General features: G+C 36.1%; 1 protein-coding gene across 1 annotated transcript; it reads left to right on the top strand.

Moving 5' to 3' along the window:
* The first annotated feature begins 1,947 nt into the window (after positions 1–1,947).
* On the top strand, positions 1,948–18,633 carry LOC114419453 (kinesin-like protein KIN-14C). Its single transcript, XM_028385122.1, has 17 exons — positions 1,948–2,156; positions 2,242–2,469; positions 2,560–2,704; positions 3,217–3,326; positions 3,418–3,537; positions 3,735–3,938; positions 4,382–4,591; positions 4,683–4,757; positions 4,920–5,066; positions 5,184–5,319; positions 5,430–5,539; positions 6,348–6,509; positions 6,592–6,797; positions 15,799–15,880; positions 15,972–16,076; positions 16,173–16,277; positions 18,153–18,633. Exons 1-17 carry the CDS (start codon positions 2,127–2,129, stop codon positions 18,336–18,338), a joined length of 2,361 nt encoding a protein of 786 aa, XP_028240923.1. The 5' UTR covers positions 1,948–2,126; the 3' UTR covers positions 18,339–18,633.
* The last annotated feature ends 463 nt before the right edge of the window (positions 18,634–19,096 follow it).

Below are 19,096 nucleotides of genomic sequence, written 5' to 3'. Positions count from 1 at the left end.
TCCTCTTAAAGAATTCCTTGGCCAATTCAATTGCAATTCATTAAGGAATTAATTGAGTGCTCAATTTGTAAAATCCATCTCTTTCAAGAGAGATTTGTTCCTCTTCTTCTTCTCATTCTCTAAGGGATTAAGAGACTGTGAGTCTCTTGTTGTAAAGAATCTCTAAACACAAAGGAAGGGTTGTCCTTGTGTGTTTAGAACTTGTAAAAGGAATTTACAAGTTAGTGGAACTCTCAAGCGGGTTGCTTGGGGACTGGACGTAGGCACAAGGGTGTGGCCGAACCAGTATAAAACTGAGTTTGCATTTTCTCTTCCCTTAATCTCCTTTATTTATTATTGCTTTATATTCATAATTCAAGTTGCTTCATTTGAATTAATATTTAAGAAGATTGTCATTAAGGGAATTCATAACTTAAGTAAAAAGTAAGATAGATTTTTAATTAGGAGAAAAGTTTGGAATATCTTAATTCAACCCCCCCTTCTTAAGATATCTGAGGCCACTTGTCTAACACAGTGGTCCCTTTGCGACTGAAAAAAGGACAAATCAATTGAACCTCTTCCTAATGGAGGTCCAATGATCCTACCAGTAGGTGGCCCTGACTGTGGCTCTAGTTATGCTGTCAAGAAATGTCATCATAGTGTTGACGCGTCGACACAGTCATTCTACGATGACTCTTTGCAACACCTTTCCTTTGCTGTGATGGACCTTCATGGAAAGGGGTCATGTCTAATAACATGTGACGTCTACTTCATGCGAGTCGTCTGAAAAAAAAAAGAAAAAATAAGTCATCATAATAAATAATTATATTTAAATAAGACAATAAAAAACATTATATTTGTCTAAAAGTAATAAAAAATAAAAAATATAATGAAATCATGATTTCGTTGTGTGTTTCATCAAAATGCATAATGGAATCAATTGTGGAAAAAACATAATCAAATCACCATTCAGTTGTGCTTTTTGATGAAACACACAACGAAATCATGATTTCGTTGTATTGTTTTCCACAACCATGATAAAATTACGATTCTGTTGTATTGTTTTAATACTTATGTTGCATAGTATGTATATTTATTTTATATGATTAAAATTTATAATAAATAAAAACTCTTGAATATATAAATTTTTTTAAATTTATAATAAATAATTTATGTTGTGATATAAAATAATTTTTACCATTGATATTTTTTTATTAAAAAAAAGCTATTGAAATTGAAATTTGGTATTGATTTAGAAGAAGATAGATTAAAAAATAATTAAGACCAAATATACAAATAAAGATAAAAAGTATTTTAATGTATTTGAGCAAGAAAATTATAAATTATATATCATTAAATTGTTTTGGAAATGTAAATAATTTAACAATTAATGATAAATTATATATTTTTATTATTTTAATTTTTACTTTAATAAATTACAAATCAATGGGGTGTTATTTTATTTTAGGTCTAAGTAAACTTTTAGTCATTATACAAATTATTAACTTTAATGATAAGCTCTTATTTATTAATTTTGATTCTTGTAATTCTTAAAAAAGTTTTAATTAGTACCTAACAATATTTTGTAGTAACATGCATTTAAACATATGGTTTAAACATGTGGTGTTATTAACAACTATATTGAAATTGATGAATGATAATAAAAACTATTTCTAAAAACGTTAAAATTTATAAAGATTATAAGAAGAAAAAAAGTCTTTCACATGTAAAAGATTCAAAAGTATTTATGAGAATCATGTTATTATGTAATTTATGATTTGAATTTTGATTCTTGAATATAAAATAAAACGTGTCAAAATGAAAATATGCAACTTGTGCGTGCAGGCTTATTCACAAAGATACCAATATCATATGGTAAATAAAATAAATAAATAAAAATACGGGTTAATTAAGAATTAAAAATAAGTACATTTCCTTATCCTTATGCACAATCGAATGTGACCGTTGGTTTCAAAATTGTTAATTTGAAAAAACGAGACAGAACTTCCATAACCAGAGGAACGGAAGAGAACCTGGGTCCGCCAGATCCAAATTCAAAATCTCACGCTCCACGAACCTCACTCTCGTCAACCCTAACCTACCTAATCAGTCCAAATTCCACTCTTCAAATTCCGAAGCCACACATAATGGCTTCTCGCTACCACAGCAGCACCAACGTAAGTAATTCTTTTATTCATTTTTTCTCACAATCCAAACGGAGCTTTACCCTCTCAACAACGACTTCGTTTTCTTCGGTTTCAGAAAAAAGTGGGTCCCGAAGAAGCTTCTCTCGACAAGCGTCGCCGGATCCTCGGAGCTGACAAGATGGACCGACAGCAGGGTGGTAGGGTCAGAACGCCGTTTTCCGTTGTCACCAACAACGCAGCAACGAGTGACGCCGCCGAAGGCGCCGCCGTCGTCGTCGATTTCACGAAGGATGAGGTGGAGACGTTGCTCAATGAGAAGAAGGGGAATACTTATGATAATAAGGTATTTGAGATGTTCTTCACTTAATCAATTAGTGAATAAAAATATCACCCTTTTTAGGCATTCTTAAAAGGTGATTGTTTGCTTTTGCAGAAAAAGATTGAGCAGATGACGGATCTTATTAAGCGCCTTAAGCTCTGCGTTCGGTGGTTTAAGAGGATTGAAGAAGGGTATGTGCAAGAAAAGGAAAAACTTCGGTTTGAGCTGGAGGCTGCTGAGAAGAAGTGCACTGATACTGGTGCGTTTTCTCTCTTTGGAGATTTTTTAGAATAACTTGGGTGGATACGCTAATATGCTATTGAAAATATAAATATCTTAAAAATGTGTTTAGAAGCTTGTTTGCAATGATTTGTGTTGTACTTATTGTGTTGAGCAGGAAAAGCTATTTGTGTATTGTTGTATCGTATGCTGCATAGCTAGCAGGTAGGGATTTAGGTGAAGTAGTTTACTCGTAAGTAGGGATGTTCATTGACTTTGTTCCTCAGTGTAATAATAGTCTGGTGATTGTAGTGATTTGGTGATGTAGAAAGCTAGTTGAGTTTTATGTTTTTGTGTTAAGAGCTTTGTAGAAGAAATTGCTCTATTTGATGAATGACCCTATAGTTTTCATTTTAAACTATCTTGTTCGACTCTGTTGTCTCTATATACCCACATAGTATCTATTGTTTTTGGTGGACAGTTAAAAAAATTCATGTCGAATTTGAAAGAACAATTATTTTATTGTATCAACATGCTTTTTTGTTTTCTCAGAGACTGAGATGAAGAGTAAGATTGAGGAGTTGGAAGAGACTGTATCTGATTTGAGGAAGACAATTTCTTCTCTAGAAGAGAGAATTGTGAAGGAAGAATCAGATAAGTTGGTAAGGTTGCCTGCTAGCTTTGTGATTGAATATCTAAAGAGATGTTACTTTATTGTCTGATGGCCCCATTTCCTTGTGGCACCACAACTAGGAAGCAATTAATTCTTATGGTAAAGAAAAGGAAGCCAGAACTGAAGCTGAGAAAGTTCTGGATGAGAAATCAGCTGAGCTTGAGAAAGTTCGGGATGAGAAATCAGTTGCTGTGAAGAAGGTGATACTATGTTATATTCTGTATAGTTATTGGTAAAATATCAAACTATTGAGCTTTACCACCGAGTTATCTGAAACTATCTATTGCCCTCTTGGGTGAATTTTGCACTATACTTAAAAGATGTTCACGTTTTCTGTTATTTGATTCCTGCAGATTTCCTCATTATCTTTTGCTTTTGAAACTGTTGTGTTTTGCAGGCCATTTCAAATGAGGACTTGTACAAGCGATCACAAGAGTATAATGTGAGCCTGCAGCAGTACAATAGTCGTCTTCAGTCAGATCTTGAAACTGCTAATGAGGCCCATAAACGACTTGAATCAGAGAAAGCAACCATTGTTGAGAGCCTTAGCAATGTAAGAGGCCACAATAAGGCATTGCAGGATCAATTGGTATCTCTTAAAGTAAGTTGTATCAAACTATCAATATTTTTTTTCTCATGCTATGAAGTGTTTAATGATGTTTTGTCTATGGAGAGTGTTGTTTCATGAATTTTTCTGTTAATTTTAAGAAATATTTAAAATTAAGTGAAATATGTGAACATTTTGAAAATTGTTTTGCTACAATAGGTGTGGAATGGAAGTGAATAACCGGATATTGGTAGCTTACCTTGCAGTCTTTTGATGCCAATGTGCTGGCATTCTTCTTCAAGCTAGCACTTTAATTTTAACTTGTTTTTAATTCTTAAAATGTCACAAGTAACCTTGTTGTGAAAAGACTGTTTTATTTTACTAAAACTATCATTATTAGCATTAACTCCCTGTTGTTATTGAAAGTATCTTGATAGTCTATCTTTTTTGTGTTTGTTGCCTCTTTTTTTACCTTTTTTTTTTATATCTGTTTTCAGGTTTCACAAGACGAGGCTATAAAGCAGAAAGAAATTTTAGGAAATGAGCTCAAATGCCTTCGTGAAGAGTTAAAACAAATTAGAGATGATCGTGATCACCAATTGGGTCAAGTAAATGCTTTAACTGGAGAAATAGCAAAGTACAAAGAATATACAGGGAAAACATGTACACAATTGGATACGTTGATGATTAAAACAAATGCTCTTGAGGTTTGTTGTTTTGTTTTGTTGCTACCTTTTATAATTTTGTTCTTTTATTACATAAATCCACTGATTTATGTAATGTGGGGTTTCTTTATAGGAGACTTGTTCATCACAGAAGGAGCAAATACATATCATGCAGCAGCAGTTGTTTGCTGAAAAGGAAAAGTTAAAGGTAATGCAGTTGACTTTTATTCTTAACATGGAGCAGTTGCTTACCATTATTAAATTTTTTTTAGAAATAAATGTCGAAATGCTATTTGGTGATTTTTTCTTGCGGTGATTTAATGTTTTTGACAACTAGAGTTGACACAAAACTTTATTTTCTTTCTGTTAGAATGCTGATTTATCTGCTTCAGAAACAAGAACAATGTTTGAAGAGCAAAAGATAATTATACGTGAACTACAGGATCGATTGGCAGATAAAGAATTTCAAGTTATTGAAGGAGAGAGGCTAAGGAAAAAACTGCACAACACTATCCTGGTATTGCTGCTTGCTTTACACACACACATATATTTGGTGGTTATAACATAAATCTCCACTTACACTTTGATGTAAGGCATTACAGTTCAATGGTATCCAATTAATTTCTATTTCCAGGAGCTAAAAGGAAATATTCGTGTGTTCTGCCGTGTGCGTCCTCTCCTAGCAGAGGACAGTCTGGGAACAGACATGACTGTTTCTTTCCCTACGTCAACAGAAGTGCTTGATCGGGGCATTGATTTGGTACAAAGCGGTATATTGACAAACTTCTTTGAACCTCTCCGTTGCTATTTTATCTTGTGAGTTTCGTGTAGTTTGCATGCTATGTCAAGTATCATAATCCCATCCTTTAATGTTCAGCAGGGCAGAAGTACAATTTCACATTTGACAAGGTGTTTAATCATGAGGCTTCTCAGCAGGACATTTTCATAGAGATATCACAGCTGGTTCAAAGTGCACTTGATGGCTACAAGGTAAATTTCTACTTTGCCTCCTTTTGGTTCAGTATGTGCCTGGCAGAAAACGGTAAACAGGAAAATAGGTATCAAAATGGTTAGCAACAAGATAATATTGTAACCCAAAAGATAGAACAAACACTTGCCATTGGTGTGTTGGACAATGAGTTTCATTTGTAAAATACCATTGATAATTCTTGCATTTGCTTTCCTACCAAATTTCTTGGGTGCAATTGTGGTAAAGTCAAAATTATGTGATTAGTAGCTTTGGAATACTTGTTTTTGATTTAAATGTATGCAGTCCATGTGGGACAAGGTTAATGTTGTTATTTTTGTTGTATGTAGTGTATGATTATCTGTTTTAGCCCTTTATTATAGGAAATGATCATTAATTAATAATTATTTTGGTTGTCGTTAAGTATCCACTGTCCTCTTTTTTTGTTTCTTTATTAAGTATAGCCATATCTTTAGAAATTCAACTATCAATGCTTGAAGTTCATATTCTTTAAATTTGTTATTTGTTATGAAATCTAGCCTAGTATTTTGTTCAAATAGGTGGTTTTGTCTGACTACTTCTGACTTTATCATGCTTAATATCTTGGATGTTTTTGTGGCTTAAGACAACTCAAAGTTGTGTTTATACTTTTTATACCATGAAAAGTAGTTTCAGTCTTGAGATGCAGAACAGAAATGAAATAGATTATACCATTATAAACATCGGTTGCTGGGGGTTTATCTTTTTGTTTCATATTTTTCTTGCTTTTGTTTGTGTTGATTTGGGTTTAAATCATGTCTTGACACAGAGGGCAATTGTTTGTTATGGCAGGTGTGCATCTTTGCATATGGACAGACGGGTTCAGGCAAAACCTATACTATGATGGGTAGGCCTGATGCGCCAGATCTGAAAGGATTGATACCACGCTCTTTAGAACAGATATTCCAGACTAGCCAGTCTCTAAAAGACCAAGGGTGGAAGTACACAATGCATGTTAGTATACTTCATCCTGATTTTCAATTTTCATGTGGCCACATCTACAAATGGAAACTGAAATTTAATTAAATGTTTTCAGGTATCAATATATGAAATATATAATGAGACCATCAGAGATTTGTTATCATCAAATCGGTCAAGTGGGAATGATCATACACGAACAGAAAATAGTGCTCCCACTCCTAGCAAGCAGCACACTATTAAACATGAATCGGACCTCGCAACACTGGAAGTTTGTAGTGCGGAGGAGATTTCCTCTCTTCTACAACAGGCTGCACAAAGCAGGTATATGGTCTTAGGAATTTGGATCCTGCTAATCCTTTCTCGCTTGAAGTTAATGCTTTGAATGAACTTTCAGGATGAATATGTGCAAGAATGCATGTTTTCTTCCACATGAATTTTAGATGACTTATTATTGCTTTTCAACTAATCAGTTTAACCTTCCAAGTTTCTGTCTATGATATAACTGGAATAATATTAGTGTACTCGATTCAGCTGGAAATTTAATGTTTATGATAGACAATGTGCCCTTGTTATTGGTCTACCGTCCTTATGTAATATAATTGTTGATGTATGCTGTAATTCAGTTAGTTAGTTAGTAGTTAGGAGTTAGTTAGTTTGACAGCTATGAAGGTTGTTGTAGTTACATGTGCAGTGTGTATAAAAATAATAGTGATCATGAATGAGAAAGGATGAGAGTGCAGAAGTTTTAATTCAGAATTATAAGTTCCCTCTATTTTTTCAATCAATTCTTTCATCTTCTCTTATTCTCTAACATAGAGTGAGTGAGTGCATAGTGTGAGTGTGTGTGAAGAACTTTACTTGCTTCAACAAACTGGTATTCAGAGCTGAGGTTCAAGATCCTTGGATACCGAAATTGAGATGGCTTCCTCGAATGGAAATTTTTCAGCATTTATGCTTGTTCTCAAAGGCAAGAACTATGATGATTGGTGTACTCAGATGAAGGTAATCTTTTGATTTCAAGATGTGACAGAAGTGGTGCAAGAAGGGGTTCAAGAACTTGACAGGAACCCGACTGATGCACAGAAGGTGGCTCACCGTGATTTGATGAAAGACAATTTTCATTATTCATCAGTGTGTAGATGCAGACAATTTTCAGAAAATTAGATCTGTTGATACTGCAAAGAAGGCATGGGATACTCTAGAGAAATCCTATGCAGGGGATAGCAAACTCAAGAAGGTGAAGTTGCAGACCTTGAGAAGGCAGTATGAACTTCTACAAATGAGTGATCAAGAAAGCATTGGTGAGTTCTTCTCTTGAATCTTGGCAATTACAAATCAAATGAATGCTTATGGTGACAAGCAATCAGACTTGGGGATCATTGACAAGGTATTAAGAACCTTGACACCAAGATTCGATCATATAGTGGTGGCAATTGAGCAAGGCCAGAATCTTGAAGAAATGAAGATTGAAGAACTGCAAGGAATACTTAAAACTCAAGAGATGAGGCTCAATGAAAGAAATTCACAAAGATCAGCTGAGCAAGCTATGCAAGCCCAAACAACCAAAGGGAACAACTATGATGGTGGCAAGAATAAGAAGGGAAAGGGAAAGTGGAAGAACAATAAGTGGAAGGTGTCAGGTGAGGGCTCCAGCAGTTCTGGAAATCATAACCAGAATGAAGAAATTGACAAGAAAAGTGGAGGGAATCACAAAGCGGGCAAGAAGAAATTCAACAAGAAAGGGATTCAGTGTTATAACTGTCAGAAATGGGGACATTTTGCAGATGAATGCAGAAATAAAAGGGTTCCAAGAAATGCAGATGAGGTTCAATTAGCATAAGATGAGGATTTTGACTCTGATAAAGTGTTACTAATGGCAACAATAAACTCAGAAGAAGACAATGTTAATCTGTGGTATCTTGATACAGGCTGTTCCAATCACATGACTAGACATAGAGAGTGGTTTGTAAACATTGATGATAAGGTGAAGAGCAAGATCAAGTTTGCAGATAACAGCTCTGTAACTACAGAAGGCATTGGAAAGGTGATGATTCAGAGGAAGGATGGACAACACTCATTTATCAATGATGTGCTATATGTTCCCAATATGAAGAATAATTTGCTGAGTTTGAGACAGTTGCTAGAAAAGGGCTACTCAATGCAGATGGAGGACAATCAAATAAAGATATTTGATAGAAATAGGAGGTTGATTCTAGAGGCCCCTTTGTCAAGAAATAGAACATTCAAGATTGGAATTCAGATTGCAGAATTTCAATGCTTGGCTGCTTCTATAAGTGATGAAAGCTGGATGTAGCATCACAGGTTTGGTCATCTAAATTTCAGGAGTTTAAGTGAATTGAAAAGTAAGAAAATGGCTCATGGTCTTCCCCAAATTGAGATACCAAAACAATTGTGTGTTGAGTGTTGTGTGTCAAAGCAACCAAGGAATTCTTTCAAGTCAGAAATTCCAATCAAATCCAAAAGAAAGCTTGAAGTGATTTATTTTGATGTGTGTGGTCCTTTTGAAGTGAAATCCCTAGGATGTAACAGTTACTTTGTGTCATTCATTGATGAATTTATTAGAAAAATGTGGATCTATCTCATTAAGCAAAAAAGTGAAGTGTTTAACATTTTTAAGAAGTTTAAGTTGTTGAGTGAAAAATAAAGTTTTTTTTTGGAAAGCAAAGATATATATATATTGATTGAAAAAGTACCAGAGGTACTACAAGATACATATAGGACCTATAAAACAGGAAAGAAAAACCACCCTACAAAAACAACACCCTACTAGATGTCACACTAGGTAAAAGCTATAGACATTCCTGAAGACCAGCAATGGAAAGGAGTCTTGAAATCTTTTTCCAAACCCCTCAGCCAAGTCCATAAAAGGAATAAGATGCTATCTGTCAACTTAGAGATGTCAAAGGATAGATTATGGAATATCATGTCGTTCCTGAGTCTCTAAATTGAGTTTGTAGCTGCTACCCACCACATTTTCCATCTTTTGTTAGAAGCCTTTGAAGCTGCTGCAGAATAGTGTCGAAGGAAATTATCCATTGGTCTGCAGTGGATAACCTTGTCTTCCTTGACCCAAGAGAAGAATTCCCACCATATAGGCATAATCTTATCACATTTGAAAAAAAGGTGAGGTGCAGATTCAGGTTGACTGTGGCAGAAAGGGCAAAGGTCATTTTCAACCTGACTTTGTCTCTTGACCAGGTTATCCTTGGTAGGGAGTCTATCCCAAAGCAACCTCCAAGCGAAAGAAAGAGCCCTAGGAGGAATTTTTAGCTTCCAGAGTTGCTGGAACCCCTCGAACTGACCTTGATCATCCAACTGAGATTGAAGAACTTGGTAAGTAGATTTAGTTGTGAACTCTCCATTAGCTTCAGCTCTCCAAGTCCAGGTGTCCTTCAGGTAGATATTTAGACTCCAAGCATGGATTTGATCAATGAATTTAGACGCTAACTGTAGCTCATTATCGAAGAGATTTCTTCTCCAAGACAAGTTCCAGACCCAACCATTCTCAGTCCAAGATCCCATCTCAGCCACCCTGAAATTACTTTGGGAAGAAACTCTAAATAGCTCAGGAAATTGATCTTTAAGAGGGATTCCCTCATCACCCCAAGGATCTTCCCAAAAGAGAAATTGATCACCTCTACCCAACTTCCAACAGATTTGATTAGCAGCAGCAGACATACTCTGATGTTGAGTAGTGGCCCTTAAGTCAGCCCACCAAGAAGAAAATGAATGCTTTGGAGGTCCCCGGCCCAATCCCCTCCAGCCATTGTATTTAGATACCAGAATTCTGTTCCAGAGTTGATCAGCTTGGTGGAACAACAACCATTTCCATTTGAAAAGGAGGGCTTTATTGAGGGTTTTAATATCTTTAATCCCCAGACCTCCCTTATCTTTAGGAGTGCAGCAAAGACTCCAAGATATCCAAGCAATCTTCCTCCCTTCTGGATTACCTCCCCAAAGGAATTGCCTTTGAATGACAGAGATCCTATTAATAACAGCTGAGGGGACCCTGAAAAAGGACATAAAAAACAGAGGTAATGCTGTTAGAACAGCATTAATAAGAGTGATTCTTCCAGCCATAGAAATATTCCTCTGGTTCCATTTGCTCAGCTTTGCCTCAATCTTGTTAATAATTGGATTTCAAACCACCCTTCTTCTTGGATTAACACCAATAGGAATCCCTAAGTAACAGAAAGGAAGCTGTAACATAGCACAGTTAAGATAAGCAGCAGCAGAATTGCACCACCCATCAGCTTGACCTATGGCACCAAACTGACTTTTTGAGAAATTAATTCTCAAACCAGATACCATCTCAAAACTTCTGAGAATGACCTTCACAGCCCTGACATTCTCCATGGAAGCTTCTCCAAAGAACACCGTATCATCAGCGTACTGCAGTATATCCACAGGAACCTTGTTCTTCCCCACCAGGAAGCTTTTGAAGCAGTTTTGAGCTACTGCTTGCCTCATTATCCCTGTCAGGCCTTCAGCCACTAAATCAAAGAGTAAAGGAGCCAAGGGGTCTCCTTGTCTCAGCCCTCTTTGAGGTATGAACTTTGAAGTAGGGCTTCCATTAATGAGAATAGAGATGGAAGCTGAAGAGAGGCATGTCTTTATCTAATCCATCTCTCATGAAACCCCATTCTCTTCAACATATAAATGAGAAATTGCCACGAAACAGAATCATAAGCCTTCTCAAAGTCCACCTTAAAAACCATACAAGACTTCTTGGATCTTCGAGCCTCCTCAATCACCTCATTAGCCACCAATACTCCATGAAGCAAATGTCTGCCTTTTATAAATGCTGTCTGCCTTTCATCTACAAGATAAGGCATGACCTTTCTCAGCCGATTAGCCAGCACTTTAGCTAGAATTTTATAGATGCAGCCTATGAGAGATATAGGTCTGAAATAATTGATAGCTTGGGGATCTTTCAGCTTAGGAATGAGAGCGATAAAGGAGGAATTGCTGCCTTTGGGGAAGGAGGCATTAACAAAGAACTCATCAAGAAACCTAAGAAAATCAGGTTTGAGCTGTTGCCAAAACTGCTTGATAAAAGTGAAATTAAACCCGTCAGGCCCATTGCCACAGCTCCACACAGCTCGAGTAATCTCCTCTTCAGAAAAAGGCTCTACCATTCTGTCCCTTTGAGAAGCATTCAGTACACTGAATTGAACTCCATCTAAGTTAGGTCTTTGCAGCTGGGGTTCATGGAATCTGTTTTGAAAGTGCTGTAAGATCTCAGCCTTGACCAAGAGAGGGTCTTCAACCCATGAACCATCAATCATCAAACCCCTAATTGCATTTCTCCTCCTGCTGTAATTGATTAGTTTGTGGAAATATGAGCTGCTGCTGTCCCCTTCTTTAACCCATCTACTTCTAGCTTTCTGTCTCAAGATGGACTCATGGAGATTAGCCTTCTCCCAAAGCTTAGATTGAACTTCCCTCAGCTGTTTGATTTGTTGCTCCGAAGGTTGAGAAGGCATAGAGTTTTCCAGCTCATTCATATGCTGCTGGAGCTGCTTTATTTGAGTGCAAATGTCTGCTGAGTTCTCCTTACTCCACAATTTCAGCCTTTGTTTAAGGTTCTTAAGCTTGTTCTTTAAGACAAGACCCCCCCATCCCATGGGTCGATAAACAGACCAACAATCTTTGACTACTTGATTGTACTCCTTTATCTGCAACCAGCCATCAAAAACCTTGAAAGGCTTGGGGCCCCAGTTAGAAATCTTCGATTTGAGGATAATAGGGCAATGGTCAGAATAGTTCCTCTCAAGGTTATGTTGAGAGCTATCAGGCCATAGTTCAAGCCACCCATCTGAAACCAACACTCTATCAAGCTTGCTTTTACAAGTTCCATTAGGCCTCACCCAAGTAAAAGGCTTACCCAGGCAAGGGACATCCTCCACCTCCATATCAGCAAGCCATTCATTAAAGTCTTGAATGATTTGAGAATCTGAAGTAGTGTTGTTAGTTCCCTGTCTTTCTAGAGGGTGCCTAATACAGTTAAAGTCACCAGCCAAACACCAACAGGAGTCTTGGAATTGTAATTTTCTGGAGCTAAGATTCTGCCAAAGCTGTCTCTTCCCAGCATGATCACAAGGGGCATATATATTAATGACTGCAACTCTTTGCATTTGAGGTAGCCATATTCCACCCAGCATAATGAAGTCTTTATCTGAAATCCTTAAATCAACATGGAATTTGTTGTTGTCCCAAATACATAACAGACCCCCTGCAGCATTTAAGGCAGGCTGCCATTCCCAGTCTAAATCAGATTGCCCCCATAGGAATTGACACGAAGCTTTGTCTAACACATCCTTTTTAGTTTCTTGCAGACACAGAAGATCTATGTTATATTTATCCACCAAATTCCTAATAGAAGCCCATTTAAGGCCTCTACCTAGCCCCCTAATGTTGTAGGTCAAGATATTCATCTCTGAATATATGTATTTCTCATCTTCAAAGCTTCTTTCCTGTCCCGAGACTCCATAGCTGAGAAAGAGTGTATACCTTCAGAATCTAGTTCATGGTTCAGGCCCATGGACTTCGCAAGAATCCATTGCTGCTTGGCCTCTTCGCAGTCTTCAAGATGATTTCCTTCTTTGTTAATAGTCCCCTCAACAACCTGTAACTTAGTGGTATTTTGGCCTTCAGAAGAAGCATCATTTAAGCCACCCATAATCTTATCGGTAATCAAAGTGCTTAGAACAGATGGAGGTGATGAGTATAACTCACATGGATTTCAAGTATTTTGTGATGAAGAGGGGATAATTCATGAAGTGACATCTCCCTATACACCTCAGCATAATGGTATTGCTGAGAAAAGAAACAGAACCATTCTGAACATGGCCAGGAACATGATGAAAGGGAAGAAAATGCCTCATTACTTTTTGGGAGAGGCAACTTCTACTGCTGTGTATATTCTGAACAGGTGTCCCACTAAGAGATTGCAGGGATACACACCTGAAGAAGCATGGTCAGAAAAGAAGCCTAGTGTGAGTCATTTCAGAATATTTGGTTCACTGTGTTTTAAGCATGTGTCTGAGCAGAACAAAAAGAAACTTGATGACAAGGCTGAACCAATGATACACATTGGATATCATCCAACTGGTGCCTACAAGCTGTATGATCCTAGAATGAGGAAGGTTGTGATTAGCAGAGATGTCTTGATAGATGAAACAAAGGGCTGGAATTGGAAAATAAATATTGTTGACAATGGTGAAAGAAAGGTGATTGTGAACCTTGAAGACAAACAAAGTGAAGAGGATGTACCATCATGTGGAGAGCAACTCAGAAGGTCACAAAGAGAGAGACAAATACCACAAACACTCAGAGAATATGAATTGTATCCTGATACAGCAATCACTGCATAAGGGGATTTTGTGCACTTTGCTCTACTTGCTGAATCAGAACCAATGAGTCATGATGAAGCCTCACAAAGTTCACATTGGAGAGCAGCTATGAAAGAAGAATTGAGATCAATTGAGAAGAATTAGACTTGGGAGTTAGTCCTTTTACCTCAAGGAAAAAGACCAATTGATGTGAAGTGGGTCTATAAGACTAAAGTAAAGCCTAATGGAGATGTGTTCAAGTATAAGGCAAGATTAGTAGCAATGAGATTTTTGCAAAAACATGGCTTGGATTATAATGAGGTGTTCGCTCCAGTTGCAAGACTTGAAACTGTTAAGCTCATTGTGGCAGCGGCTTGCAACAAAAACTGGTCTCTCTATATCAACTAGATGTGAAGTCAGCATTTTTGAATGGGCCACTTGAAGAAGAAGTCTACATAACTCAACCACCTGGTTATGTAGTTGCAGGACAAGAGGATAAAGTCTATAAGTTGAATAAGGCACTATATGGCCTCAAACAGGCTCTTAGAGCCTGGAATATGAAAGTTGATAGCTTCCTAGTCCAGCAGAATTTCACCAAGTGCACTACTGAGCATGGAGTTTATGTCAGAAACACAGATTCTGGTGAGTTTTTGATAATATGTCTCTATGTAGATGATTTGCTAGTGACTGACAGTAGTAAAGAAGATATAAGAGTGTTCAAAGGAAGAATAATGGATGAATTTGAGATGTCTGATCTTGGTGAACTATCATACTTCCTGGGTATTGAATTTGTTTCTACCAGTAAAGGGATTTTCATGCATCAAAAGAAGTATGCAGAAGACATCCTAAAGAGGTTCAATATGATGGATTGCAATTCTGTTATCACACCAACTGAAAGTGGAATTAAGCTGCAAATAGATGGGGATGAGAAAGAAGTTGATCCTACCTTGTACAAACAAATTGTAGGCTCATTGAGGTACCTATGTAACACCATACCTGATATTGTCTATTGTGATGGGTTGATAAGCAGGTTTATGGAGAAACCAAAGACACCTCACTTCCTGGCAGCAAAGAGGATTCCGAGGTATGTGAAAGGAACATTGGATCTTGGCATTTTATATCCTTACAATCAGAAGAATATTAAAGGAGAAGTGTTTGATTATAGTGATTCAGATTGGTGTGGTGATAAGGATGATAGGAAAAGCTACTGGGTATGTTTTCAAATTTGGAATATCACCAATCTCTTTGCTCAAAGAAGCAGAGTGTAGTTGCTTTGTCAACATGTGAAGCAGAATATATTGCTGCTGCTATGGGGCAGCCTGTCAAGCTCTATGGCTGGAAGCTTTAGTGGAAGAACTAAACTTGAGAAATTGCAGTCCTATGAGGTTGTTGATGGATAACAAATCAGCAATTGATTTAGGTAAGCATCCTGTGGCACATGGCAGGAGTAAATATATTGAAATCAAGTTTCATTTTCTGCGTGATCAAGTGAGTAAGGAGAAGCTTGAATTGAAGTTTTGTAGGTCTGAAGATCAAGTTGCAGACATACTAACTAAGCCATTGAAGTCTATCAAGTTCAAGGAATTGAGAGACAAGTTAGGAGTGACATCCTTGACAAATTTAAATTAAGGAGGGATGTTGATGTATGTTGTAATTCAGTTAGTTAGTAGTTAGGAGTTAGTTAGTTTGACAGCTATGAAGGTTGTTGTAGTTACATGTGCAGTGTGTATAAAAATAATAATGATCATGAATGAGAAAAGATGAGAGTACAAAAGTTTTAATTCAGAATTCTAAATTTCCTCTATTTTCTCAATCAATTTTTTCATCTTCTCTTATTCTCTAACATAGAGTGAGTGAGTACATAGTGTGAGTATGTGTGAAGAATTTTACTTACTCCAACAATAACTTGATCATATCATATTAATAAACAAAGAAAATAAGAAATTGTGGCACTTATGTTTTTTCAGGTCAGTGGGAAGAACACAGATGAACGAACGGTCATCCAGAAGCCACTTTGTCTTTAAATTGCGTATAAGCGGGAGAAATGAGGTACATGCTTTCGTAATACATTAGCATATTTTGTTATTGTTCTTTTTTCCTCCTGACATTATTTCTTGATGCACTTCTCTCTATTTTGTAGAAAACTGAACAACAAGTGCAAGGTGTGCTAAACCTGATTGATCTGGCTGGAAGTGAAAGACTGTCAAGGAGTGGGGCAACTGGGGACCGGTTAAAGGAAACTCAGGTATCTATTTAATTTGCGTTGCTATGAATTTGAGCTCTCTGTCAACAATTCTAATTTTCTTTTAATAACAGTAATTTGCTTTGCTGTCACATTCAGGCTATCAACAAAAGTCTCTCATCCTTGAGCGATGTCATATTTGCTTTGGCAAAGAAAGAGGAGCATGTTCCTTTTAGGAATTCAAAGCTGACACACTTTCTCCAGGTATGCTTATTGTTAAAATTTTCAATATTGATGAATTTAGCAGGTGGGGTTCTTGTCACTCATATGAAAAAGTAAAAATGTGTTACACTCCTAAAAAATGTAATGGCGCATGTCTTGATATGGTGGCATTAATATGCTTGATCCAGTGTTTATATCAATTGAATAATCAGAAACAGGCATAAAGATTGATATGGTGGCATTGTTGGACTTTTCTTTTTTTACTTTTTAAGTTGAAGATTTTTTAAAAGTTTTTGGGTAGTGTATTCTTGAATCATAAAGATTGAGAATAGAGAAATAGAATGAGAAGATTCTGTTTTGTTTTTTGGGTAATAATAATAAGCAGCTTCTAAAGTTCTCTTTATTTTTTTTTGAAGAGTAAAGTTATCTTATTTAAAGCACTTTTTCTGTTTTTTAATTAAAAAACTTTTTATTTTTTAGAGCTTTTGTAGAATTGTGTTTGGCAAATTCTCCTTAAAGAAGTGCATAATAATTTACCCAAATATCGTAACTATGGCCATAGTTAGCTACTTGGCCATCATCTCCAGCAGTGTTCAACATTATATCATCTCCCGCAGTGTTCAACATTTGAGTCCTGGTGCATATTTATGAGGGTGTTCATGTATGGATCATTTATGGATTTGAATTGATTCAAATTAATCCAAAATAGTTTGAATTGGGTATTTTTTGTTTTTGGATCAAACTTGATCCAACACATTCAAATTTGTTGAGTTTTGAGATGGGTCATGGATTTTAATACCTGATTTCATTGATGCAGTCCATTGACATGTTAATTTGTATTAAATTATTATTATGATTTTTATTTTTATATATAATATATAGTATATTTTTAAATTTTAAAAATCAATTATGCTTCAAATTTGTAGTTCAAATTTATTATAGCAAGGTTGGTTGTAGGACATCTATTTTGCTTTTTAATTTATTTCAAACTATTTTAGATTTAGTTGAATTTCTATTGACACTACTCATTTGGCTAATTGAGAATATTGGAATTGTTAAACTATACCGTAATAGTTTCTTTTTTTTGGATTTTTTTTACTTAATGAATGTCATACTTGTTTATTATATTTCAAGTTTAACATAGTATGTTAGCCTATGTGGTGATGATGATAATGCAAATTCTCTCCTGATTCTTTTTTCCACTATTTGACTACACATAACAATTATAAGTAATGTATTTGGTATTCCATCTATTTTAACTTATAAAAAATATTGGATTTTAAAAAATAGTAAACAAATTTAAATGTTTAACCCGTTGATCCAATTTAACCCAAACGGCTTACAAACGAGTTGGTTTGGGTTGTGTTGTATTTTTAATTTTTTTAAAAACTGACCTAAATCAATCTGTTTAAATTTGATTAAATTGGATCATATATTTAGCTAAACTCCCTTATATTATTTGTGAGTATCATGTACACACAAAAACTCTTTGTATAAGAAAACAACTAAGGTGATGAATACATTGCAGGCTTGAAGTTTGATTGTCTCCTCTTTACAGGCACAAAATGCAACAGAATAAAGCATAAATTCATAATCTAAGAATCTGAGTGTCTGGGTAACGGATGACACTTGTAACAGTCTTGTCCCGGTGGTACAATATCCTGTACTTTTAAAAAAGTTTCATTTAGGAATCGAGGATAAAACCAATTATTTTAACGTAACCTACAATGGCAGTGTCCTATCATTTCTATTTTTGGTAATGAAGTGATGGAAAATGCTGCTGTACATATTCTACTCAACTTTATGGATTCTTCTATGCTTAAACTATTATATTTGTTGATCACCGAAGATCTTAGTTTACAATTTGCATTTACTTGTTCTTCTAATGCTCTTTAACTTATATTGTATGCATGGCAGCCATATCTTGGTGGGGACTCCAAAACGTTGATGTTTGTCAACATCTCACCTGATCAATCTTCAGCTGGCGAATCACTATGCTCTCTACGCTTTGCAGCCAGAGTCAATGCCTGTGAAATTGGGATTCCACGGCGTCAGACTCAGACATCAACACGCTCCTCAGAGTCCCGGTTGAGCTATGGTTAAAAGGGAACAGAGCTTTGCCTGGCCATACGCTCATCCATGACCAACATTAATTGTTTTATTTGTCCTGCTTTAGCGGCAGAGTGAAAATATTCTTTTTGCTGCTGTGACAATTGTATGAGTGTAAAATTTTAGAGAATCAAGCTTGTGTAAATTGGTTTTTAGAGGCTTGGCTTTAGCCTCCAAGGGTACTGCCAATAATTTGTACCATTTAGATGTGACATTCAATGTAATGCTAGCAGCTTGTTGATTCTAAATGAAATGAAACTTCACCATTTGGTGGATTCTTTGCTCACAATGCTCTTCTCAAAATGTTAACAAATTCCTGTTCCTTCTCTTTCAGCACTTGTTGATTCTAAATGAAATGAAACTCTTCACCGTTTAGTGGATTCTTTTCTCACAAAGCTCTTCCCAGAATGTTAACAAATTCCTGGTTCTTCCCTCATTATTTTGGGCTGAAACTTTGTTTTCAGCATCATTTACAAACGACAGCAGCAAAATAACTAGACAACAAAAGGGACACTTGAAAAAAGCTAACAGGACACTGAGGATGGGGCAGTTGGGACTCGATCTTGGCTATCTTTGAGAATATCAATGTAGACACATTAGAGTGGTTAATTTGCCTAAATTTTGACATGTATAACGGAGCCCAAAATCTGACCTGTGACTAGTCTATTTTCTAATGAGGAATTATTTAATTTGACATGGATGAACGATTGTTTCATACATATATAAGGGTGTATAGATAATTTATGCTGTCC

This window comes from Glycine soja, chromosome 7, assembly GCF_004193775.1.
Source record: "Glycine soja cultivar W05 chromosome 7, ASM419377v2, whole genome shotgun sequence".
Lineage (NCBI taxonomy): Eukaryota > Viridiplantae > Streptophyta > Magnoliopsida > Fabales > Fabaceae > Glycine > Glycine soja.
Note: the sequence above shows the minus strand (reverse complement) of the source record. Positions and strands in the feature narration are given on the sequence as shown.